This window comes from Melospiza georgiana, chromosome 3 (genome assembly GCF_028018845.1).
Source record: "Melospiza georgiana isolate bMelGeo1 chromosome 3, bMelGeo1.pri, whole genome shotgun sequence".
Classification (NCBI taxonomy): domain Eukaryota; kingdom Metazoa; phylum Chordata; class Aves; order Passeriformes; family Passerellidae; genus Melospiza; species Melospiza georgiana.
The window spans coordinates 18860392-18885902 of NC_080432.1; the positions used below are offsets into that span (position 1 = coordinate 18860392).

The following is a 25511-nucleotide window of genomic DNA, read 5'->3' on the forward strand; positions in this document are numbered from 1 at the left end:
TTTATATTCTTCTTCCAGTATCCTAATATGTGAACTAAGCTTTATATGTTTTTTTCCCTTTTTCAGTTAGTTGTTCTGTGGTTTAAGTATTTTAATTTTTAGAAAATCTGAAAGCTGAATTGCATGGGATTTGCTTCAAAGAGCAGCATGGCTTCTAGCATAGCTTGGGGGCTTTAAGTATGTTCATATACTTGCTACTAATTGATTTCTTGCTTCTCTTGAAATAGCATCCTGTAATAATACTGTCCTTTTTTATCTAGCACCTGTCTCAATTACTGCAAAATCATTCTCTTAACCTTTGTATAATGACAGTGCTAGACTATTATATGTAAGATAGTCTTGGGACTTGAGATTTGATTTAAAAATTTCTAAAAATTGGTAAAAATCTACTGGTTTTCCTGTTGATTTCTTACCAATGCAACTAACTGCCAGATCTGGACTATCACATAAGCTTTACATAAGTTCTTGGAAGGCAGTTTCATTAAATAAACTGCATCCTTTAGTTCTTGGGTGAGAATCTGAGAGTCAAATAACTTAGTTTGGTAAATTTTCATGGGTCAGAAATTGTCTGGATTTAAATTAATAAGTTCCATGAAACTACCAAACTTGTAATGCCCTGTGATATTAAGCAATATACATAATCACACATTATTTGAAGGAAAAATGGAAAGTAGCATAGCTGATTGATAAAAGCCCTGAATGTCATCAGATTTAAGAACTTTACTTCAGCCATCCTTTTGTCTACAGTGGCATCTTATATCCTGTCTTTTCAGATTTAAGCATGATTGCCCTAAAGTCTACAAGTTTTCATTATTTCCTTGTGAAACTGGTCAGAGGATCTCTTTCTACAAATATGTAAATTGTACTTTTATGGTTTTTATTGGAAAGAAAGGAACATTTGCTAATCAGGCATCAAAGCACAGGAATAAAGACCATTACACCAAAAAAAAAAAAAAAGGAAAACCAACGCAGCACACTTCTGTCCACTAGAATAAAACAATAAATATTTAAGGCATGCAGGATGTGATAAAGGAAGGAGGAAAACATTGTCCAGAATAAAGAGAAGATACACTGATATGTAGTATATAATACTAATAAATTATTAATTATTATTAGCATGTTAATCTTACTAATTGTGAGGAGTCCAATTATGTTATCTTATTTCTTTGTGTTTAGTTCTTCATGGCCTTGATCTGGAAAGTGAGCATTGCATCTTTGAAAACCTCAATGGGACTGTGAACCTCATCCCACTCAATGGAGCACAGTGTTCTGTGAATGGCATTCAGGTTACAGAACCCACACACCTCAACCAAGGTATTACCTGGCATAATGTCATTTTTCAGGCAACCTCTTTGCTTCTTCCTGGCAGCAACACTGAAAAAATCTGCATGTGTATAAATGGATTATTGTTTAATTAGGTTTAATTTAATGTTTTCTCAACTACAATCCAAAACCACCAGGAAAACCCCATGGTGGTTTTATTGTCAAAGAATTCATGTGGTGAAAAGAGAATTCCTTTTTAATTTCAAACACTGTTGTGTTAAGAAAAATAATATAGAAATCTACAGGACTAAAAGAATGTCAGAGACACCCCTGCTCCTCTCCCCAAGTTTCAGGTTGGTTCTGCTTAATACTACTGCCAAATTCTCTTGAGAATTGAGGAGATTGAGCTTGAGTGTGTTTGCTGCAGCTATAGGAAATGACAAAAAGGGGGAGGCTAACCCTTAGGAGGTTTAGAGAACTACAATTTTAATGTAAAAGCTCTAAAATCTGGAAATTAAGCAGCCAGGACAGCTGGAAACAAAGATAGATTGTGCTGGCCGGGAAAGGACTGACTGACAAGTGAGCTGGTGAGTGCTGCAGGAGAGCTGCTCCTTGTTTTATCTTCCAGGAGCACCCAGAATATCTTCCCATTTTGCAAGGAACTGAAAAATACCTGTTCAGCAGTGAGGCTGTGACACAGCTCAGGTGCTGAAAAACAATCTCACATTACTTCCCTGAAAAGGAGATTTCAGTGTAAGCTTAGGCTAACAAAAGTGGAATGCAGTGTTAAACAAGGGGAGTCTTGCATCCTTTCTGAACTCTAACAAATACTTCTATAAAGGCTGCTTGCAGAAAGCAAGGTGTAAAGAGATAACATTGACTCATTTTTTTTTTTAGTGCCTATTTCTTCATGCCAAATGAGAGGCACATGTGCTTGTTTCTCTTACAGGGGAAAAAAACAAGCCCAGCCCCCTTGGTCTTAGGTTTGAGTAAATCTAAGCATAAATTCCTAACAGAAACATTGACATTAATAGGAAATAACACTGTAAACAGTAAAAAATTGAGTTGTGATGAATCATCTTTTCTTTATCCTGCAGCATTTTACAGGCTGAAAATGTTCAGTGTGCCTCAGAAAAAAAGTAGGAGTTTGGATGCTATTTTCTTCTTTCAGATGCATACTACAACTTGATTTTTGTACTGCTAAAAGTGGAAACATGACTTGTGGTGTTTTCAGGGTCCCCAGTCGTGGGGAGGAAAGATGAATCTGACTCCATGTTTTCAGAATATAATATATTATATTGTATTATATTATGCTGTACTAAAACTATACTAAAGAATAGAGAAAGGATGCAGACAGAAAGCTTAACAAGGTACTAATTAAAAATTCATGACTGCTTCCAGAGTCCTGACACAGCTGGACAGTGATTGGTCATTAAGTAAAAACAATTCACACTAAACAATCAAACAATGACCAGGTGGTAAACAATGTCCAAGCCACATTCCAAAGCAGCAAAACACAGGAGAAGCAATCAGATAATTATTGTTTTCATTTTTTCTGAGTCTTCTCAGCTTCCCAGGAGAAGAAATCCTGGTGAAGGAATTTTTCAGAAAATATGATGGTGACAATGACTTTTTTCCCTCATAAATTTCTTTAGACAAAAATTTGCCACTCAAAGGGGAAAGGGTTGCTAAGCTGTAAAAAGCAGGTGCCTAAGCTGACCTTTTGTGTGTGTAAGGAGACTGAGTCTGAGAGGAAGGTGACATTAGGTGTGCAAAACTGATGAAATCACTGGTTTAAGGACTCGTGTGGAATCTATTTATCCCAGCTGTGTTAGCATTTAGTCTCACAGCATGAGGTGCCAGGGCCCTTAAATACCTGCTTTTAGGTAACACTGATTACTGCTGATATATTTAAATGTTTCCGTTCATCATTAGTAGCTGTGCATTTGAAGATGTGTTAAATTTTTAGACCATCATGGAGTTCAAAAATAATAAGAGGCATGGTAATTAATTGTCACTTCCTTCTATGGATTTCTTCTATCATTTGCAAATTCTGACTAATGTGGTGTTTTTGTAAAGGTAACCTAGTTAACATTCACAATTAGTTTGTCATTTACTTTAAATATATCCTCACCTTAGAACACATTTCCAGAGGTTTGGCCTAAAATGTCAACCCTTCTGTTCTTAAAAGAGATACCTAGGAATTTTTCAAATGACCCATCATTTAGGACTGACTCTCATGTGCTTCCTCTTAAGTCTCTCTCTCCTGTCTTCCTTGAAATTTATGAAGTTAGGGACCAATATCTGTAACTATTAATGCTGAAAATTTAATTAATTTATTTACACTGCTTCCACCTAGTGAAGTGGTCACAAATGTTTGCAATTAATTATTTTTATCTTCACTTGAAAGCAACTGAAGGAATTTCATACGGTTTTATGAAAGGTAATTATTTTTGAGATTTGACTGAGGTAAACTGCAAATGTAATCCAAAATTGGGATGTTGTGTAGAAAGCAAGAAGTGATTGTAGTGCTTTTTGCTATTTATTTGCTAAGGCTGGATCACCTGTTTTGAGTTGATATTCCTAATTAAGCTGATTTTAAGAGAAGCATTCCTTGCTAAGGACATTACTATCATGGTAAGAATTTGTAGTGATGAGTTTGAGAACAACTTTTTCATACTGGGAGTGTAATGGAGTCCTTTTTAAAAATGCTCTGTACTGACTGACAGATAAATGCTTGATTCTGAGGTGGTGAACTTGGGAGACTTCCATGTTTTGACATCACTGACAATATGCTTCTTAGTAGGGAAGTATTAATCTTGGTACCATTGTCTTTAAAATATGATAAGAATTGCTCAGAGTCACTTTATTTGTGACTGTGCCTTAACTGATTAAATTCAATAATAGATGTGTATTGAGCAATATGAGTTATTCAAGGTTCTTCCATCAGAAAATAGCTGTTGGGTATTAAAGTTTAATAATCCTGTTTTGGATAACAGTAAACTTCAGAGTTCCATGTGGAGAAGAAAAATGTGAGAGCGCAAACAGTGGAAATCTGGAACTTTTAGTGTAGCTGGAGTTAAACCTGACCAGTGATCAGTTGCAGATGGACAAGTTTGTTCTTGCTCACATTTATGGATGTTCCTGTTAAATCTGCATCTGCTGGTGACTTCCAAAGTAGTCCTGTTAAAGAGTATATAGATCAAATTGGGGCAGCTGCTTCCTCTCCCTGTGTTTATTCTTTAACTGAACTCCATGAACATGATTGACCTTGAGTCTGTCACGTTCATGCACTGTGTGAACATGAGTGGGTTTTATTTTTGTTTAAGTAGGAAGAGGAAGGAATACCCTGTATGCATCAAGGTAGCTGTGACTATGCATGGTATACCACTTGTCAAAATGCATTTTCATGTAGTTCTTGCTTAATGGATGTCTTTGCTTACATGTTGTGTGTCTGAAAAATTGCATGGTACTTTGAGCTGCAGAATGTTGTGAGTCAGTGGTGTGTGGTTTTTCCATCAGGTGCTGTTATATTGCTTGGAAGAACCAACATGTTTCGCTTTAACCACCCTAAAGAAGCTGCTAAGCTAAGAGAGAAAAGAAAGGTGAGATTAAATCAGTGTTTGGTAAATTTAAACTTTTTACAATTTTATTTCTAGTATAGACATATCTTATATGTCTTGATTGTTGTAGGATGCCTTTTTTCATTTGCTTCATGTACTTTAGTTAATATTTCATCAAAGTAAGAGTTTGTAAGCATGTCTAATACTTTCATTTTATGGTCTGTTGTTAGAGTGGACTGCTATCTTCCTTCAGCTTGTCTATGACTGATCTTTCTAAATCTTGTGAGAATTTGTCAGCAGTTATGCTTTATAATCCAGGGTGAGTATATTCTAAAAAACAGTTGCTATAATTCCAGTCATTCTTCATTTTAGCTGTTTGAAACGTTCCAGAAGCATTATGACTAAAGCAGTTCAGCAAAATAATGACATGGCAAATGTTATGTCTGTATTTTCTTCAGAATTATGAGTTAACTATTTTTCCTGAGAAAAATGCATTTTGAACTGAAAATTAAGATTTCTTGAGTTCATATAATACCAATACAAGCATAAAAAGGCTGAGCAATGAATGTCTTGTGTTCTCTGGGTAAGTGGCCAAATTAAAATATGGAAAAAAGTTTTATTATGCAGTTACAATGACATAGGATGCTTATGGTAGAGGAGCTGCTTTTAGTGATTTTTTCACTGTTCCTAAAGTGACTTATAGAGAACTGGTGGTGTTTTGTTCTAATTTTTTTTCCATAGCTAGGGTCTGTGTTTTCAGTATGAGATGAAGCAATTTACCCACCCTATGTGCTTTTGAAAAATTGACTGTAAATTGAATTATATCTTTAGATAGTGCAGCTTTATTCCCAAGTTTTACTTGGGAATCTCTCTTTATCCTTTAGGAAGATTGGACAGGTAATAATAACTTCTAGTTAAAGAATGTCTGAAATTCAGGGAGTGTGTTTAATAACACCACTTCAAATGTGACTGTTACTCTTTTGCTACTGAGCTGGTCACAGAGATCTCAAGATTGTGAACTGGTTGTTAGTAAATGACATTCTATTTTCAGATAGGGATGGTAAAGAAGATAAAACCCCCATAATATCAGTATACTTTTCTATTTCTTCAGCTTTTCAAATAATTGAATCTGAAAACTTTCAGTGACAGTTGCTAGTATGATGTTTTTTGTGGGTTGGGGTCCTGGCTGTTGTTACCTCTGGTTATTGTTGGGCTGTCCTGGGCTTTTCTCTGACTGATGTTATTCTGCTATAATATTGTTGTGAATACTTGCATTAGACTGGATACTGGCCTTAACTATGCAATCAGCATAGAGTAGAACAGATTGTCTCAGCATTGCCTCACCAGTCTCTCAGATTTACAGCAAAATATAATGGCATGGACAAGGCCCAGTTGAAGGTGTGCTTAAAAATGATTTCCCAACCAAAGCAGTCTTCCTGTCTTCAGATAATGCCAAATTCTTGCCTTACAGGAAGGATTTTTCCTTTTATATAAAAAAACCCCACCAGAAACAGAGCCCTACAGATCAGTAAAAGAAAGCACCTTCTGTAGTTGATATCTTTATGGACAGAAGTTGGGCAACAGAAGCTTTTCAGCTTAGGCTGGGGTACCCTGACAGTTTTAAATTTATGATGATGCTAATGCTATTTTTTTAACATCTCCTCTTCAAACAACAGAGGAATTTTTCTGAATTGTGTGGTGAAGTTGTCACAAAAAGATAATTGTTGAGAAGGTGTTATTTTAAGGGTAATGGGGCTGGGATAAATGCAAGTTAAATATGTTTTGAATAAAGCAGACTCCAAATTCTCTACTTCCAGCTAAGAATATTGCCAAGCAAGTGCTGTGCTGATTATTCTTCTTAATGGTGACTGATGAAACATTCAATGAATCATATCTCTGATTATCAAAGACAGCAGAATTGTACCCAGGAAGTGGGGTAGAGCATCTTGCATTCTGGAAAAGTGCATTCTGGAAAAGAATATCCTACATTAAATCTACTTTACTGGGGATTGTTTGTTTGTTTATTTTATCAGGAACAATACTTCCTACAGCAAATTGGAGAATAATTTTCTCTCAACATGATGTTATACTGCTGGTCATCAGTGCAGGCCAAGATTCAGTAGCTGGCCCTTTGGGGTTTTTTCTGTGCAGTTTTTGTGGCTGACTAGCATTCTGTCTGTTGTTAATTTAGCCTTTCCTTCCAGTGTCAGTATTAATAACCTAAAGGGGCAGCTAAATTGGCAACTTTTGTGGGTTGCAATAAGGATTCTGGTGGAATCAATGCCAGAAGAGCCTGTGGGGTATTACCTTCAGTTGTGAGAGCAACATGGTGGATCTTGCTTCCTGTGAAAACCAGAATTGTCCTTAATAGTATTTTCAGATGGATGATTTGTTCTTGTTTATGCCTTTTTGTTTGGCTGTTGATTTCCCATATGTGGGAAACTGTCTTGTTGCATAAAATTTTGGCTTAATGTGCAGAATTCTTTTTTCTACTTCTTCTTAGTCTTTGTTTTTAATCTAGTGTCATGGAACACTGCTTCAGATAATGAGCTTTGGATAAAATAGAATTTTGCATGTAGATTTATGTAGATGATTTCATTTGTGGACCTTTTGTTAGCTACATGATACTGTAACTGTAAAACTACTGATGAGAAACTGTGGTTCTTGTCATGGGTTTATTTCATGATCCAGATACTGAAATTCGTAGCAGTGCCTCTGCCTGAATTAAGGTGAAAATGGTGACAATAGGATGGGTTTTTTATTTGATAGTAAATATGAGAGGGAGAGAAAGAGAGAGAAAGAAAAAATAGGTGGGGAGGACAGAAAGGGAAAATATCACCACTCCATGGATCCCAGTGATGCTCTATTGTTCCTCTCCAGCTGGTCTTCTTCATGGTGAAGGTCCCCCAAAAAAACATAGAATCCAGTGGGTTTGCACACACTCAGGCTAGGTAGGAAAACCCAGGCACCTCCCTATTGGGGGGGGAGTTTGCCATTGTCTGTGTTGCATCATGTGCAGTCCTCTTCAGGAATGACTCTGGGGGGGCACTTTGGGGGGTTTTTGATGGATTATGGCACCCCCTCAGCTGCCTGCCATGTGAATGTCCCATGGATGTGGCCTGTGGGGTTGGGGATTCCACAGCTGGGCCAGTTTGTGTTGGGAGGATGAGTGTTCAGTGCCTCTGACCAGAGGCTGCATCTGAAACCTCCTCCACTCCCCCTGCATAATTTTGAGGTGGGGGGAGTCTGTGTAAACCTGGCTTCTGCAGGCTGTGGTCTCTCTCACCCCAAACTCAGCCAGGGAATAATATCTGCTGCATTTGGCTTTCTTGTGGATGCATTCCTCTCCTTCAGCTTTGTTTTTTTCCTAGGCCTGAGATGATTGAAGAATGGGTTTTCCCTTTGTGTAATCTTAGTTGTTTAACTTACAGTCCAGTCAGGTATCTTCAGGGAGGCTTCTTTGGTTGTAGCTATTTTATGCAGTTTTTTTGTAACAAGCAAAACTTTTAATCCATGTTTGAGGCATGAACTGCTTCAGCCTCTGACAGTTTAGTATAGGAGATTTGGTTGTTTTTTTTTTAATTTTTTTTTTTTTACTAATCTCATTAATTGGCATAGTGAACAGCATTGTAACATCTCTGTAGTCCTGCCAGCACTCAGTCTTTCCAAACAGCTGTAGTATCAGATTGCACTTTTGTGCTGTGCAAATTAAGCTACTGTAGTACTGTGCTTGTAGAACTGACTTCATTTCTCTGCAGCTTATCTACACTGCTGTTATCACTAGATATGACACACTTTCCAGGAAAATGGTGTCTGTTTAATTCAACACTGATCAGATTAAGTTCCTTTGTGGTAGATCTACAAAAGAAGAAAGAGTAGATTCTAGTCTTTAATATCTGTGTGTTTCTTTTTAATATCAAGCTAATATGCTTTTTCTATTCACAGTAGTGCTCACATGAATAAAGGGAATAGAGGTTATGTGAAAAAGATTTTTATTAGGATAGACTAAACACAAAAACATCAGTCTTGCATGTGTGCTTCATAAAACTGACAGTGATTTGTTATAGCCCATGTGATTTTAGTTTTTTCTTTTGTGATGCTGAGGGTTTTTTTTTGTAGTAGCTTTTTAGAGAAGTAAGGTTACTTCAGTCAGACCTGTCCTGCCTCTCCAAATTCTCTTTTGTCCTGAAATAACTTTGAGCCCACAATGAGTTTGAAGGAAATATTCCAAAGGTCTCAAAAGTGGTGAGTTCCTAAATATATTAAGAAAATAGGCAGCCAGCTAAGGAAGACTAAGGAATCATTCTTAGCCCTGCAGAGGAAAGGCTGCACCTTAGAGAATGGACATACCTCATTGCTGGAGAGCCTTCGTTGGAGCTCTGACCACCTTAGGCATCTCCAGGTAGCAGACACTCACTCGTGTCTTTACAGAGGTATTTAGTGTCTACAATGTGCTGAACATGGATTTTTAAAACACCTCAGTGTTGTGTTTGGAGGCTGTTGACTGGAGTGGTAATGATCCATATTTTTCTTTGGGGAAGAACCATTTTCACTGAAGAAAGAACCAGATTTGCACAATTCACTCCTTTTTCATGAGCAGCTTTTTGGGCACCCCCAGCTTCATTTCTATCTAAGGTAAAACTGTCATAATGCCACTGTTGAAGGTTTGAAGGACAAATCCTCAAAGAGAAGATCACAGAATTTTTAATTACTGATCTGTTTTTATACCAGACTGATTGCTGTGATGGTTCATTTTCTTTGTATTAGATCTCAGTCAAAAGTTAGTTACCATTGTTATGCTTATGAAAAATATATCTGCCAAATTATATGTTTTATGGGACAGTGAAAACACCAAGAGGTTTTCCTCTGGGTTTTTCATGTTATGTTAGCTGATCTAACATTTTCCTTCATTGTGGCTTAACCAAGCATGGAATACAGTCCAATTGTTCTTTGCCAACTGTCTAAGCAAAGATGGTCTACATCTAACTGTGCCCAAAGGAAACCTGCATTTCCACAAGCCAGAGCTATATTCCCCAGGGTCTATATTATTTTGGACTGAAATAATTGTGGGATTTTATCAGCCAAGCCCTAGGTAAGAAGTGATAGCTAAAAGCTCTGAATTTCAGATAGCAAATCACAGCCAAAGGGAGAAATTTTGTGGTGTAGCTTTAATATAAAAAAGGGGGGAAGGAAAACCCAAAGCACATGTTAACCATTGGATTAAGTTTTTGCCTCCTGAAAGCCCCCAAGATTGCTGTTTGTACCCTTTCAGCACTCAGTGCATTTTGCATCCACTCAGTGAATTTCTGCAGCATTGCTGCTGCAGCAGTGGTGATCAAATAAAAAATACTGGGTTATTATCATCTGTCCTTGTGCTGTAAAGTACAAATGTGATGGGACTCTTGGTGAGACAGTTACATGCAAGCTTGAATGCCTCCATCTGGGTATGAAAATCTACATTGGCTAATCACTTAGGGATTGTAGAAGACTTTTTAAAAATGGATTTATGAGAAATAAGGGAAAATGAAATACAGGATTTGTAAAAGTTGTCATTTTCCCTTATTGCAGCCATTAGAAAGGTGCTTCTTGAACATGTAGGAATCATGGTTTTTTACAATAGCTTTATAAATGTTAGATTATTAGTGTACTATTTGCATATTTCCAAGGGCAGTTTCTTTTTGTTGTATGCATTTCTATGACTTTAAAAAGAAATATTAAACTATCTGTATAGTTGTGGTGATAATGTCTTAAACTGCAGTTTATCAAAAACTTGAAGTTAACTTCTGGTGCAGTCTTGCAATTTTTTCAGTACTTATGGACTGCTTCACTAACTTGCATATCCTTATGCTGTAACAAGCCTGAAATAACTGAATGTGGGTATATTTGGTTGAGTAATTTAATCCATATATAAGTTCTTCCTATTTTTTTAGTATTTGTTTTTAAAAATTTCCTTAAATAACAGACAAATCTTTCAAATGAAATTAAGAAAAATACTTGTGTACAACTGTAATAAAAGCTGATATTAAAAAATTACATAAACTGCTCTCTCATGCTTATTCAGAACCTTGTCAATCTAAACGCATTAAAATCTCAATGTGTTTTAAATGAATGGGTTTGAATTGTGTTCTGTGCTTGAAAATATGCTGTTTGGGATTTTTCAACCTCCACTGATTACATCCTAGGAATGGTTGGGATTTTTTTCTTTTTCTTGGAAGGAAGTGGCAGAATTATTAGCACACACTGTTGTGGTTTTGCAGCCCTTTCCCTTCTCAGAAGTGAATAAGTTAATAAACCATAGGATGAAGAGAATTACTTTAGCTGTCACTGGCATTTGAAAAATGTTTAGAAGGAATAATTATTTGAATTCTTCTTCTGAGATGTAATATGATGAATGTTCTATGAATCTAACCAATTTAACCTCCAATAAAACAAATCACTGTTGATTTTAAAGTATTCTGTACTGCTAATATGTTTTTTCTATCAATTCCTTTCTCAATTGATCCCTCTGTTTCCCCCTGCCTCCCATGGCAGTCTTTTCCCTGTAAAAGGACCAATCTGTCTAAGGTAGAGAAATTACATTTCTGTGTATTGATTGCCATGTCTGCATGTAGTTAACTCACAGAGGCTATGCTAATCATCTATATATCTTGCTTCACTTTAGTTTTTGAATACTTTTTCCCCAGAAATTAATTTTTTTTCTATTTATACCTGTGTCAGCATGATACCTAATTTGTAACCTTAACGAAGGAACTATTTTCAGTTCTTGTAAGAAGTAATCTTACAAAACTTCATTTGTATCATTGTCATCTAAACAGTCAGAAAATTGCATTATGTCTTCCTATTTTTGTGATATTCAGAAAACAACCATTTTGCTGTATTCTTTATTTTTTTTTTTTAATCAGGCTAGAATTTGAGAGACAGCAACGAGAGGAGCTTGAAAAATTAGAAAGTAAAAGGTAAGGTTGTTCTCTGTGATATTTATGTGTGTATGTGTGTCTGTATATACAAGTTATAAACTCTTTTGCATTGTGAATTTGGAATCACAGTGTTATTCAGCAAGCAGACAATCCTGAGTGGCTGAATTGGAGCTAACTGATATTTAGCAAAGAAACACTGGGTAGATTGTACAGATACAATATATTACCCTTGCTCTTTATTTTCATGGTTTTGCTTTAAAAGATGGCAAATTACCTTCTTAATTAGTATCTCTTTTTTATGGTTTATTTGTCTTTGGATTGAAGTGTGATAGGAGAAACTCACGTGTTACATTCTGCTTTTCTCATATCTAACTGTGGTGTGGGATGTGCATGCTAAACGTGCTTTTCAGAACATTATGTGGAAGCTGGTTTGAAATTCAAAAGAAAGCATTGTTATAAGCTGGCAAACTGAGTGGATTGTTTTGGCTCATCATACCTGCTATGACTGTGGAAGTGATAGCTGTGCCTTGTTACAGATCTCAGCACTGATGAGATTCAAAAGCTGAAAACCTTTCTGCCTTCTCAGCTTTAGATGGTGTGCTCCATTTTGATGGAGCTCTTTATGCAGTTGGGCTAAGTGAAGTAAATCAGAACAATCCTGAAGTTCTGGAGCACTGACAGATACTATTCAGCAACTAATGCAACACAGGATCACTGTTACTTATTGTTTTTTGTTATGTTGGTGGAATTTGAATTCAGGTTGTGCAGAAATTGATTTGATTGTACTTTAATTCTTCTGACTTCTGGCAAAATAATCAGTTGACTTGCAGGTTGTCTCTGCTTGTATTGTGGGGATAATGGTAACCCTCAAGTAAGAGAGATTACACAGGACATAATAATTTGTCAAATTTTATAATCCTGTTTGTCAGTAATTCGGTTTGAGTTACCTAAAGTGAAAATATTGCTCTAATTCATCTTTTGGCTTAATTTTGGTGAAGCAAATTGCTAATCAAGTCCTTCTATACAAGTTTTTGTGCATGAGAATTTATGTATGTAAAAAAATTACATATTTACTCTGCACTGTGTGCATGGATATGTTCTACTGATATTTTTATTTGATTTGACAGAACTAATACAGCCTATAATTTTTTAATAAGTGCCAAATAACATATCTTCATATAACTTTATAAATCCACAGTTTTTTATACCGACACAGACTATATGAATCTCTTTTTGATTTGTCTCATGCATTGAGTCATTTCCAAGAAATGAAAGATCTTAACTGGTAGCAAAACAAAACTATTAAAACAAGAAATGGTTATATATAGTCAAAAATCTTACTCCAAACCTTTTTAACTTCATGTAAATGTTTTACTGTAGGAAACAAATAGAAGAGATGGAAGAAAAGCAGAAATCTGACAAAGCAGAACTTGTAAGAATGCAGCAAGAAGTGGAGTCACAGCGCAAAGAGACAGAAATAGTTCAGCTGCAAATCCGAAAACAGGAGGAGAGCCTGAAACGAAGAAGTGTTCACATTGAAAGCAGGTTAAAGGATTTGCTGGCTGAAAAAGAAAAATTTGAAGAGGAGAGATTGAGGGAACAACAGGAGATAGAGCTTCAAAAGAAAAAGCAGCAGGAAGAAATTTTTGACCGGGTCAAAGAGGAGTTGCAGCGATTACATGAACTTAATCATAATGAAAAAGTAGAGAAAATGCAGATTTTTCGTGAACTAGAAAAACTGAAAAAGGAAAAAGATGAGCAGTATCTTAAGCTGGAATCAGAAAAAAAGAGACTTGAAGAACAGGAAAGAGAACAGGTGATGCTGGTGGCTCACCTGGAGGAACAGCTTCGAGAGAAGCAGATCATGATAGAGCTCCTGAAGAGAGGGGATGTGCAAAGACTAGAAGAAGAGAGAAGAAATCTTGAAGAGATCAGAGAATCTCTTTTGAAAGTCAAGGAAGCCCGATCTGAAGGTGATGAAAACCATGAAGAATTAGAAAAAGCACAGCATGATTTCATAGAGTTTAAAAGGAAGCAGCTGGAACAGCTGGCTATTTTGGAAAAAGATTTAATTCAACAAATGGATCACCTAGAAAAGGAAATAGCAGATGAAAAAAGAGATCTGGAGCACTTAAAATTTGCACATGAAGAGCCTTTCAATCTCAAGAGAGATGATGAAAACTTTATGGATGCCGTACTCAAGGCTGAAGAAGTTGACAAGATAAAGCCAGTGGAATACAGGCTCCAATCTAAAATACGCCAGCTTGAGTACCTGAAGAGTGATCATTTGCCAGCTCTGCTGGAGGAAAAACAAAGAGCTTCTGAAGTCCTTGACAGGGGCTTGTTAGGGTTAGATAATACTCTCTATCAAATAGAGAAAGAAATAGAAGAAAAAGAAGAGCAACTTGCCCAGTATAGGGCTAGCACAAATCAACTGCAGCAGCTACAAGAAACCTTTGAATTTGCTGCCAACGTAGCCCGGCAGGAAGGGAAGGTTCGGAAAAAGGAGAAAGAAATCCTTGAATCAAGGGAAAAGCAGCAGAGAGAGGCACTGGAGCAAGCTGTTGCTAAGTTAGAAAGGAGACATTCCGCTTTGCAGCGGCGTTCCACCATAGACTTTGAAATTGAGGAGCAGAAACAGAAGCTGGCTACCTTGAACAACAGCTGCGGTGAGCAGGCAGGGCTGCAGGCAAGTCTGGAAGCTGAACAGAAAGCTCTTGAGCAAGACCGAGAACGGTGAGTGCTGCAGTGCCTTCCATTTATCACAACCTGTCCACAAAAAGGGAATTGTGGCATTCACATTCTCTGAAAATCCATTTGCCCAGGATTTTTCTCCTGGGAAACTGAAAAGCCTCATAGAAAAGGAAAACAATTCTTATCTCATTTGCTTCTCTTGTGTTATGCTTGTGTGGAATGTGTTTGGAGATTATTTACCCACAGGTGATTGTTTCGTTGGATTCTGGTGTGAATTGTTTTCACTCATTGGCCAATCAGTGGCAAGCTGTATCAGGCCTCTGGAGAGAGTCACGAGTTTTCGTTATTATCCTTTTAGCATTCAGTAACTATCCTTTATGTGTTCTTTAGTATAGCATAGTATTCTTTAATATAGTATCATAAATAATAAATTACCCTGTGAGAGCATGGAGTCAGATTCATCATTCCTGCCTTCATTGAAGCACCCTGCAAATACAATAGGGAATAATTTTACACCTTGGATGTTGAGAGCACAGCTTGTTCAATGTCTCAGTACTTGAGTTTCTTAATGAGTTTCAAGTAGTTTACCCAGAATTGAAACTCTGCTGCTTTTTAAAGGATTTTTGCTCGTCTGTTGAGTTCTCGTATGTTTGGATACTTATCCCATCCTCAGCAGGATATTATTTGCATTAGCCATCACAGTACTTAAATTGTTTTACCTTTGTAGAAAGCTGAGACATCCTTATGTTCTGCCCTTACAGCAAATGCACCATCTAACAACTTTTTTCTCTAAAATGATTTCTGTATAACATTTCATTTTCTTTATTAGCAGCAAGTTAGATGTTTGTTCAAGATTTGTAGACTGCCACAGTAAACCTACTGACTGTCCCTCTCAACTGGTGATATATTGAACCCTTCTGGTATTAAAAGTAAATGTGGGTAAATATTTTTAATTTTTTAACAGCTCTGGTTTCAAGGCTAAATAAAAATAAGCTATATCCATATAAAATTTGACGTTGCTTTTTAAGCTTATAGGAAAATATACAGAGGCTTTACTACTGCCCAGTGTGGTGCCAGTCCCTTTGAGGCACAGAAGCAATGTCATCAGTTGTATTCAAGATATCTTGTAGCATTACATTTGGTCTAAGTGTGGGAGGCTCAGAGAAAAGTCAGGCAGGTGGGGAAGGATCTTTCTCTGTGGAAGAAGAGGAAGAAATCTTTTGGGTGTTTTTTTGACCTGAGCAAAAATTCACTAAGATTAATGTGTTCAATCCCTGCAGTACGGAAAACATGCAGAATTGCCATTTTTAAATGTGCTACCTGATTTGCTTATACTGGAGCTTTAAAACTTGTGACTGTCAGTGAAAAAATGAGGTTTTTTTTTACTGAGGTAGCATTTGTCATCTGTTTTTTAAATATTTCACTTATTTATCTGAATATTTTTTCATAAGCCCTTCAAACAGATGTGGAAAAAACCACGTGAAGGAAGAAACTTGCCTGTAGCCAAATTGAAGAGCTCTTCTGTATTCCATTCCTTTTAAACCATTATCAGAAGAGTTGCTTTATATAGACTGTGTAGAGGTCACTTTTTCAACATTTATAGCGACATTGTTTGGCTTTTAGTTAAGCATTTTCAATACTGATTCATCATTTTGTGGAAATTGCCATTATTTTCCATAATAGTTGTGAACATAAAATCTCATTTTCTACACTAAGCATCTCACTTGACTGAAGTGAGCTATAGACAACTGGAGGTTCCACAAAAATAGGGTTGTGTGATAAGTGAAAAAATATGTTGTCAGCCAGAAAACTGAGGTTTAGAGAAGATACCGAGGAAGTAAAAAGATATTTTTCCCCCTCTTTTTTTCCTTGATTTTTTTTCTTGTTTACTTCAAAATCCTCTTTCACAGGCTAAATAAAACTTTGAAGTCTTTCAGTGAATAGCCCATGGGCCTGAATAATTCAATTCAGTATGTTTTTGTGAATGTAGAGGCAAGAAAAAGATCTAAAGATACATGAGAATATGTTAAACATTTCAGGCTACTTACTGCTCTTGTGTTTGAGTTTACATTTCACAGTATATGATGCCACAGTAAGCATATGAATTATATATATTTCTTATTGTTTATCTAGATCCCATTATGTAATGATGTGCTCTGGTTCAATCAATGTTAACTATCTGAAAATGTTTAAATGAAATAATCATTTAAAGTGCTATACAAGTGTAAGTCCGTCATAACTAGGTACAGTGTTTTTATTTGTTTGAGTAATATGGAAGCTCAAAATTCTTTAAACTACAGATGTCTTGCTTTGAGATAATTTAAAGGAGAATGGCCTGGAATGAGTTAACTCCTTTAAGAGTTCCAATAATCCCTTTCCACCAAAAAGAAATTAATACTAATAGCAGTGTCTCAGTTTGGAAGGACAGGTGCCTGCTAAGGAAGGCAGGAGCCTCCCCTGAAGTGGAGAATGTGAAACCCCCCCCTGAATTGCTATAAATTTTAAATTAAGGAGCTCTCAGGTAAAAATATGGGAGCAGGAAATAACAGTTCTTTAGTAGGGAAGAAAAGAAAAGGATTAAATAAACAATGCAGTAAACCAAAACAACACTGCCAGAGTCAGAACACAACCTGACATTCTATGGGTCAGGGTGTTGGCAGCAGTCCCATTGGAATTGTGGCTGCAGCCCTCCTGCAGTGTCAGGGGTGGTTCTGCTGGAGCAGGGATCCTCTAGAAAGGAGTGCAGTATTCCTCTGAAGATCCAGTGTAAGAAGAGGCAGCTGCTGTTCCTCTGGGGAATCCAGTGGAGAAGCTGTGCTGGTGTTCCGGAATCTCCAGATTATATCCCAGTAGGAATGCTTGGCTCCTCCCTCTGGGCAGAGCATCTCACAATGGGATGCTGTAGTTCTTATCAGTCATGCAGTGACACTCAATAGCCTCTTATCAAAAGATGTTCCCCTCCCAGGCAGGAGTGGGTGTGGAAGAGACAATGAAAACTACTCACTTAAAAGAAAACAACTGCCATAGAGATGGCAAATAGAATACATCTTGCCTTGCAGTCTGGGACATAGCAGAAAGTGAAAAAGCATTAGTTTATGAAGAAAAAGAATGCCAGTAGGCAGGGGGGGAAAAAAAGAAAATAACTGCTAGATATTGAACTGCTTGACCTCAGCACTGCAGTGAAACAAAAGGCAGGCCTGAATTACCCATTCCAACAGGGACCTGCTGGGACAGCCTCAGGCTGTGCAGGATGTGGTGACAAGGTTTGCCCTTGCCTCTCTGCCTTCACTCCCCACTTCAGTTCCTGACTTGGCACCTTGGGGAAGCAGGATCAGGTTTCAGACAATCCCAGAATCAGCAGGGTTGGAACCAGGCCATGGAGATCATCAAGTCCAACCTGTGCCCTGACACTGCCTTGTCTCCCCTGGGCCTCCTCTTCTCCAGGATAAACAACCCCAGATCAGATCCGCAGGGAAGGCAGGAGCCTCACAGAGCACTTCCAGCAGCAGATGAAGAGCTTCCCTATGGCAAGGCACAGCAGGGCAGGCATGGCAGCTGGACTGAGGCCACTAAATGTGTCCTCTCCAAGGCTCAGTGCTGGTCAGCAGCAGCTTGGGTTGGAGCAGGGCAGCTCTGCTTCACTTCTGCCAGTAGATGCCCCCTGGTTTCCGGACAAGCGGCTGCAGAATTTGCTCTCAAGGCAGCTCAAATGTTGCTACTGCAGTTTCTCTGATCTGAGGAAAAAAAAAAACAAAAACAAACCAAAAAGGAAAGAAAAGGCTTTGTCTAAGCAGAGACCAAGCAGTCAGCAAAGGAAATATCATGCTGTGAAAAAATTTAGGTGGGGAACTTTTTAAAATGCCTGCACCCCCAATTCCACCAGACACTCAAGGTCTGTGGCTTCAGGGTCTTAAAAAACACAGTAACAGTTTTTGGCCACAGATAATTATGGTATTTAATGTCATTGTGAATCACCCCAAGACAACAGGGATTACTCCCAAAATGATAATTTGAGGTTAACTTCAACTGGGATATATACACACATTTTGGCTTTACTGGCAGTGGTTTGGGGCACGAGAATGAACATAAAGCAGCTTTAGAGCCATCTTTGAAGCAAGTGGCAGGGCACAGTTCTGTGTTCTCACTGCTGGATGCAGCATAAGGCTGACTAAGTTTGTAGCTAAATAAGTAATGTCTTCTCATAGTAGGATGTTTACAAACCAAGAGCTAAGCTTTGTTCCTTTAATGTAAATCTGATTTTTGTGGTTAAATTGATTTTCCATGGATGCAAACACTTTCCTATATACATAAGCCATCTTTCATCCACTTACCCTCAGGACACAAGATTGTTTTGGTGCTAATCAAAAGAAATAGATGGCTTCTGGCAGTGCTGCAAAAAGCACTCTAAAACTGAAGTAACAATTCAGCCTAAGCCTCAGCATTCATCATCTATCTAATTTTCTCACTTAACCCCCAGGATGGAATATAGAGCTGCACTTCAGTTTAGATATATACAATTGTACCAGAAGTGATAGAATCCCAGGTTTGCATAGTTTCTCCTGTTTCAGCAAGAACTTATTTTCTTTTATTACTTGATTTCTAAGTAACCTCTAGAAAAACAATTACTTTTAGAGACAAAAATTGTAATGAAAATGGGGAAGATTATTACTGTGTTACTAATCTAATCTCAGCTACTTTACAAGTGAAAGGGATGTTCCAAAGATTACTTTGTTGTAATATGATGAATATTGCAATAAGTGCTTCTTATTTCATACAAAGTGCCTCCGGCATTTTTAGTCAGAAACACAGTACCCAATTTTAAATGTTGTATTCTGTGCATAAATCTGGGTGGAACTGAATTTATTTCTTAAAGAAAGCAGGGAGGTTTCAAAAGAGGATTTCTTAGCTGTATATATACAATAAGTACTAAATGTTTGTTAGTGAATTTTCAAAATTGTATATACAGATGGAACAACTGGAAAATTTATATGTGTAGTACACAATTTAAAGATTTTTCTTATAGAGAAGTTTTGCCACATCAATGTTTGGGGTTTTCTTTGGGTTTTTTTTTTGTGCTGTATTTTGAGTTTTTCATTTTTTCTCCTTTCATTTCTTCATTTACTTTCACACTGGAAGATAATATCTGAGGTCATTGATAAAGTTCTTTGAAAATGAGAATTTATTAATGTGATTCTAGTAGATAGGTTAGGCCTTGGGAATTAATATTTAATGTACAGATTTAGATACCTCTTGTGATGGAAATTATTGAAGTCGTTTAATTTGACTTAATACTACTCTTGGAATGTGGTTTTGAGCTGTGTCTATTTTCCTATCTAAATGTGCTTAAAGAACAACTGTGATTTTTAAACCTTCATAAGTATCTACAATCTTATGTGCATGTATAGCAGTGTAGGCACATTGCTTCCCATCAGATCTATTCAAATCAACTCTAAACCAAAGCAAATTACATGTTTTGATATCTTTGTAGCCTGGACCAGGAAATTCAGCAGCTGAAGCAAAAAATATATGAGGGTGATGGAGCTCAGAAAGGAAACCATGGAATGTTAGATGAGAGACTCTCCCATAGCACTTCCCCTGCCAGCCCAACAAAGGCACAGCCACCTGCTGCCCCACTGGTTGATGAAAGGTAGGTAACCTGCATTCCTGAAATGGAATGCAAACAATAGCTTTAAAAACAGATATTTTGAAAGACCATTCTGCCAGGGTTGAATTTGATTTATGTACTGGAAGGCTGGTCTGGAAATAAAATTGATGTTCTGCTGTAAATAGCCAATAGCCTCAGCTGTTGTTCCTGTCCAGTTTGTTTTAGAATACAGGGTTGGGAAACTATAGGCTGAAAGGTATTTAAATAGATTTGGAGTTTACCTGTCTATATGGTTTTGTTTCATATATGCTTAAGGCAACTAAGTAAATTTAATTGCCTTAAACTTTTTTTTAATAGGACAGCTGCCTGGCATCACTAAAATCTTTAATTTCCCTTGTTATACTGACACATGGCAGTTGTTGATGTCAGGTCTTGGAAAATTCCTTCTGTTTGAAGACCAAACCTTTGCTAGTCCAAGTTGCTGATATCAGAGCAGCAGTGAAGGCAAGCCATTAAATTACTGAAGATGCAACCTCAGCCTTCTTTATTCTTCATCACTTGTACCCTCACTGCCTCTTGTGTGTAGAGCTGCACTCACAGCAGTGGCTGAACCTGTGCTCTAGTAGTTTGCTTAATTAATAACAATTTTTAACCTTTACTGGTCAGATGAACACTTGTTCAAAAGTCAGTGTTCCTTCCTTAAGGAGGGATAAAATGGGTCAAACATTGTCTGCCAGTTAAGAGCTGTGCAGTACTTGGGGTTAAAAGCATTTCGAAGAGCCTTTTAGTCTGTCTTGATTTTATGTAAAATACACTATTTTTCCATACACACACACACTTTTCTATATCTTAAAGGATAAATGCCTTTATTGAACAAGAAGTGCAGAGAAGGCTCCAGAATATTCATCACAAAGCTGAAGATAATCATGTTAGTGCATCCTGGACTACAGAAAGTTTGAAGGTGAGCAGAAATGGGTGAGAGATCCTGACCTTCAATGGATCATGTCTAACCACTGATTTAGTTCTGTTGTTCAGTAATTTCCTTGTTTTCCTGTGTTACTTACTCTTAATTTACCAAAAACTTTAAAAACTTTTACCTCATTTACTGTTTACTTCTTTCAAAATTTTAATAATATATTTATTTCCAGTGGCATTTTTATTTTGTATTCTGGGTTTTTTTGGCAGGAAAGAGTGTGTAAATGACAATAAGCAGTTTGCAAACAAAATCTTCATTTTATGTCAGAAAAGATTTAACTGATTAAAATTGAGGTTCTTCTGGATGGAATTTCATACTTACAAACAAATGCCTATTCAAAAACTGGTGCTCTAATTGATACAAAGAGTGGATTGATTGACTTCTAAGCCATTTGTTTAATAAGTATTGATTGTTATTTTTGTCTATTATAATGTCTCTTCTTTAGAATTAACCTATACAAGAAAGGCACTTTTTAATAACCTCCTGCACCTTTTTTTGTGCTTAGGATAATGAGAGGCACAATAACAGCACTATTCAACGCAAGCTGAAGTATGAGGTAGGTCATAATTTGTCTGAAGGAAATGCTTGTCTTAAATTATGGCTTGCCCTGTAATTAAAATTCATAATGTTTAGCTGCATAATTAGAATTTTGAATTCACAGCAAGATTAATGGCTAACAGAGATGGAGGTGCATCTTATCAGCTGGAAACAAAGTGATTTTCTTTCAGATTGTACCTGGCTCTTCCTTGTTTGAAAGGTGTGGTGTTAGGGTGGATCTTTCTTCATTGTTTTGCCACCATTCTGAATTTGGAATAGTATGCCTTTCATTATTTTTAGAGGAGAAAAGTGTTTAATGAGCATTGAATGAAATTTAATTTAAAATAAATTCATTTAATACAATGATTGTCTGAATTCAGAATACACATGACATTTTTGACTCACACTGAACTGCTGTAAGGGTGTCTGTAAGGTAGCAAAAGGAACCAGGCAGGCTTTGTGTGTCCTGAAGGATTCATGTATATGTGTATTATACATGTATTAAATGAATAAATACATTATATTGTATAATGTATAAATACATTATATATATATCTATTATAAATATTTATAAATATTCATAAATACATGTATTTATGTATTTTTAAACTAAGGCTCAGACCCTTCCCACCATATTTAGTTGTCTAAGTGCTGCTTGTAACACAGTTATTGTCTTGGTGAGTAAATCCTAGGTACCTTCATGGATTTAAACTGTAACAACAGAAGAGCTGCAGCACCTCAAACTTGCACTTCTTTTGACTTTTACATTTATGTTTTTCAGCTGTGTTGGACTTTTTGCACTCTGTTGGCTCATATGGGATTATTTTTTTGTGTGTGTGTGGGGAAAATAATTGAGGGTTTGAGTTTCTGCATTGCCTGTTGAATTTCCTAGGGTTTTTGAGTAAAGCATATATAAATCAACTGAAATGGATGCTGTACAAAGAAAAAGCAGCGGTGGGTTGAAAAGATGAACTGTTCCTTAATCAGATCTCAATCACTGCTATTGGGTTTTTGAGAGAGAGAGATTGTACCAATTTTGAATGATTGTATTAATCTGATCAAAATCAATCCTCAGTTAGAGAAATGTTTTGGTCAGGAGACTTTACAAAGAGATTATTTTCTTCTTTTGGAATTTTTAACAGAAAAGTCAACAGTGGCAGCCACACTATGGCTTTCCATTTCTGTCTAAAGATTTCAATTGTGTGGAGAAAATGCAGGAATAAGAGACCATAAAAGACAGAAGGCATATGCAGAAATGCTGGATTTATTTTCCAGTTCTAGAAGACATTCCTTCCCTTGTACATCAGAGAAGGCATTTCAGAATGAAGGCATAGAGCAGGAGAGCTTTGCATGTCATTGTGACATTAGAAGTAGTTTAATTCACTCTAAAGGTACTAATACTTTGAAGAGTAAGAATGTTCTCTATCAGAATGTTTTATCTACTTCTTTACATAGTTCTGATTTTAATGATGTGGCTTATTCACTCCACAAGGTTGAAAATTTCAATCATATTGGTGATAAAATAATTACTTCTCCAGACTGTGAGAGCTTAAGTACTGAGTCTGATTGTTCCCACTTGAAACAGATTTCTTCTGCAGGATCCTTAATGGGTGCTAAATGAGCAAACTGGCTTTAGCATATTGTGCCTTCTCTTTTCTCAGTATAATGTGCATTCTGAAACAAAAACTTAGAAAGATAACAGCCCATTAAAGACAGTGCAACCAATAGTTGAAGACCAATCTAGTGATTCTCAGCTTCCAGCACACAGTGCCTCTGATTTGGTTTCTTTTAGGTCAATAACTTCTTGTTTTGATACAAGACCAGAACATGCTTCCAGTTTGGGATATTTTTTCAGTCAGCTTTCTTGCTTTTACCAAGATTCCAGTAGTCAGCTGGTCAGCAGTGCAGTGGGTTCTAAACAGATTGAGGTATTAGGAAGTTTGTGTGATGCAAGTGAGAGATGTGCCCAAGCAACATCATTTATAAAAAATCTGTCATTTATAAGAAACTTGCAAGTAAACGTGTTCCTCAAGTCAGGCATGAATAAAGACATATCCCACACTAGTGGTGGTGCTAAAGCTCATACTGAAAATGTCAAAATGTCATTCAGCCTGAGTCCCCCATGCAAGAGGCTGTCACAATGAGCATAAGCATGGACATCTCTGATGCCTTTGTGAGAAAAACCCCCCTGAAGAATTTGCAGGCCATTGGGGGAAAAAAGAGCTAGAAAACAGTTTAGTGTTAAGACAGAACTTTGTGCATTTTCCTGATTTTTTTTGAAACTTCAGATCTGTTCTCTGGAAGAGGTACTGGAATTTTTCATCTGTGCTTTACCTCAGATTTCTGTTAGGGTTGAGGAGTTGAAAGGTGTCTGTTGGCAGTTGCAGAAAACCAGACCCAGAACCTGCTTGCTTGCTCTTGTTGGGTTCCATTCTGTCTGTTGTTATTTTGTCAGCTGAACAAGGCACCTGCCAGAGTTCTTGGCAGTATTCCAAGGTTCCTATCAGCACTGTAAAGGAGATTCAAGTTGGCTTTGCTGGACAGAATATTCGACTTCTGTGCTCTGCTGAAGATGGTTTACTCACAGTATTTACCTATAACAAACACCTTGCTCAAAGAATTTGCAGTGACATGAGAAGTTTGATTATTACAGTTTGATTGTTTGGAGGATGATGTTTATTTAAATGAATTTCAGCTCTTGAAAGACAATGCAAATTTCACTGGACTGGACTTCAGATATAAATAATTGTTTTTTTTTCAAATGGACTACAATGGCCCTGTAACAACTGAGTTAGCTGACCTGGTTTGCTTACTCTATGAAAATATGGGAAGGATTAAACCTTCATTAGGTGACATTCACATACTGCTGTCTACATCAGTGAATGTAGACTGTGCTGAGCAGACTGTGTATAGGAGTCTTGTTCTTACAACTCCTCATATAGGTCACTTAAAGGAAAGTAATGTCTTTTTTTCTGCACCTAACATTTTGGATGCTTCATGCCAGTGATCACAATTTGACAGCCTTTGGTTGTAGAGTTTGAATAATACCCATTGTGCAGTTTTGCCGGACAAAGAGAAGTGGACATAAATTGAGCTTGTGTTTTCTAAAAGGAACAAGGTTGGACCTGATTCAGGAATTGTTTTTTCTAAATACTGTGAAAAAGAAATAAACACTCTCCTGAGAGTCATCCTATCAATTCTTCAAAGCAGTTTGCATATCCCTTTGGAAATCTGGAAATTAACATTCAGTTCAAGTGAAGAAGCCATTTGGCTAATTATGCATTTGACTAGGTATTGAAATCCAAAAGAGTTTAGATACATTCAAAATAAAAGGCTAATAAATATTGATAAAATCCTTCCCCCCCTTTTTTTAATCAATAGAGAAAAGGAACCTTTGAGCTCTGAGGGAATACCACAGACTGTGTAAACACATCTAAACAGTAATAATTATTAATTGAGTGCTTGCATTCTGTACATCTCTGATATGCTGTACATACAGTTCCTTGGGAAAGTGAGGACATTAAATGCTTCTGTGTTATATGGTAGGTGGATGAACACAATAATTACAGCTCTGTCTTATGATTTCCATTTTGGCTGTGTTTTCTAGCTCCTTCCAAATACTATCTATCTTCATTAATGTCTTCTCTATTCCTCCTTGATTGTCTTTTCCTTAATCTTTTTGATAATCTTTGTTTTTCATGCTCCTCATTTACTTCACGCCCTTGATCTCAATATTTCAAAACATCTGCAGATTTTTTTAATCTTACTTTCAATTTATGCTCTTAATACTAGATGTTTACAGCTTTTATATGTGCAATTTTGGGAATATTATCATTGAAAATTCTCTTCCTCTTCAGTGTTTTCCATTTAATGTTTATTGCACTTCCATATCAAAATTTGTCACAAGTGCAAAAGGAGTTGTGCTTTAAATAGCATTTCAGGCTTTGGTGATGCTG

At 36.8% G+C, this 25511-nt stretch overlaps 1 protein-coding gene across 2 annotated transcripts in view; it reads left to right on the forward strand.

The window, feature by feature from the left end:
• The window catches only part of KIF16B (kinesin family member 16B), a 140402-nt gene that overhangs the window by 64232 nt on the left and 50659 nt on the right, over positions 1 to 25511 (forward strand). The window contains exons 15-23 of one of the 2 annotated variants that reach the window (XM_058021110.1): positions 1177 to 1314; positions 4786 to 4868; positions 5057 to 5145; positions 11358 to 11390; positions 11729 to 11782; positions 13124 to 14479; positions 19926 to 20084; positions 20898 to 21003; positions 21524 to 21574. In XM_058021110.1, coding sequence (XP_057877093.1) covers positions 1177 to 1314; positions 4786 to 4868; positions 5057 to 5145; positions 11358 to 11390; positions 11729 to 11782; positions 13124 to 14479; positions 19926 to 20084; positions 20898 to 21003; positions 21524 to 21574 — 2069 coding nt within the window. The remainder of the gene's footprint in view (positions 1 to 1176; positions 1315 to 4785; positions 4869 to 5056; positions 5146 to 11357; positions 11391 to 11728; positions 11783 to 13123; positions 14480 to 19925; positions 20085 to 20897; positions 21004 to 21523; positions 21575 to 25511) is intronic. The other variant, XM_058021111.1, reaches the window with a different exon arrangement.